Here is a 1588-nt window from a genome sequence, read left to right on the forward strand (position 1 = left end):
AAAAGAACAAACATTCAATAACAAGTATTTTCAGGAAGAAAATACTTGTTATTCTTCAGGAATGTTCAAAATGTTTATTTTTTACTCTCACCTGCATATTTTTTCATTACACGGTATACAGTATAACTGTAAGACCCAAGACCCAACACTTGGGTCTTGGGTCTTACAGTTTAAGTGTGCTTTAATACTCACACTTCTGATGAAATCTCCCAAGTGTTGCTTTATTTTGATACTAAGATTATTTAAGTACATTGTTCAAAATGTTCAGGAACAACATTTTGAAGTAAAACTTCAGATTTGTTAACATTTATTAATGGTACCATCATGGTCTGTCCTGTGCAGAATGACTAAACACTAAAATATTTCTTTAGTAAAACATCTGTAACTTTGCTCCAGTTCATTTTAGCAGCATGAATCTTTGCACAGGTGATGTCCACAAGTGGGTTTATGGTTTCTAAGAGTTTTTAACCTGATTCATTATGGTTTTAAATGAGTTATACTGTATACCGTGTAATGAAAAAATATGCAGGTGAGAGTAAAAAATAAAATAAAAAAATTACGTTCCATCCCCAATATCCCTAAAACCACAGCAGCTGCTTTAATACTCACACTTCTGATGAAATCTCCCAAGTGTTGCTTTATTTTGATACTAAGATTATTTAAGTACAGTTTGTAAATGCTGAGAYACACTCAGTTACATTTTCGCATGGTGTTTTGAGCAAAAAGTTCAAGAAAACCCCTTGGGATACAAATATAACTTTAGAACTTAAATTAGTTTCTGGAAAAACAGAAAWTAAGGAGGCAGACAAACAGAGCAGCCTGCTGTAAAAGATTACCCACTCCTTGAAAAAAGGTCTTTCCTTCCTGACATCACCTGTGAGTTAAACATGACCCTGTTTGGTGCTGAAGAGGTTTATGATAACTCAGTCATGTGACTTACTGAGGGCATGCACAGCAGGTCTTCAGGAGTCACTCTGACATCATCTCGAAGCCGGTGAAGTTGGTTCTTACCTTCAGTGTGGGTCTGAAAGAGCTGAAAGGAAAATACAAATGAATATGAAGTTTAAGTCATGTGCACAGTTTACACACGGCTCTGCTTACTTCTTGCATTGGTTTAATCAGATTCAGGTCATACACCATGAAACCGTCCACACCTGCATTGATTTCCAACATCTTCAGTCTGAAACGAGGAAGAAACAACAAAGTTAGGGGGTGTGGAGTTGGAGGTTAGATGAGGTTGCTGGTTCAAATCCCCTGACTGGCAGAACAAAGTTTGGGTGGGATAGTCTGCCAGTTCCTCCACTCTTATTTTTCCTGCCCTGGACTCTTCAGCAACTAGAGRTGGGATAAACGGCTCTTTGAAGGGATCTGCATCTTCATGAGCAATTTGTTTCAAAGAGCCGTTGAATTTTGAACGACTTGTGTGGYTTTTACTTTTCTTTTAAGGGTAGCACCTCCTCATGATGTTTTCATGATGATCCTGCTCTGTGCAGGTCTGTGGCTGCATGACCCAGAGCACCTGTTCTCCCATGTTTGTTAAGGGCTCGACACACGGGAGGCGACGTCGCTCTCTCTCCATTCATTTCCT

At 38.7% G+C, this 1588-nt stretch overlaps 1 protein-coding gene across 1 annotated transcript in view; it reads right to left on the reverse strand.

Moving 5' to 3' along the window:
• Nucleotides 1-1588, reverse strand: part of ugl (ureidoglycolate lyase) — a gene marked incomplete in the record, with an annotated part of 31023 nt that overhangs the window by 13624 nt on the left and 15811 nt on the right. The window contains 2 exon segments of the mRNA XM_014033180.1: nucleotides 941-1033; nucleotides 1102-1180. Of these exon segments, the coding sequence (XP_013888634.1) occupies nucleotides 941-1033; nucleotides 1102-1180 (172 nt within the window).

Source organism: Austrofundulus limnaeus, unplaced genomic scaffold, assembly GCF_001266775.1.
Source record: "Austrofundulus limnaeus strain Quisiro unplaced genomic scaffold, Austrofundulus_limnaeus-1.0 Scaffold1655, whole genome shotgun sequence".
Taxonomy (NCBI): domain Eukaryota; kingdom Metazoa; phylum Chordata; class Actinopteri; order Cyprinodontiformes; family Rivulidae; genus Austrofundulus; species Austrofundulus limnaeus.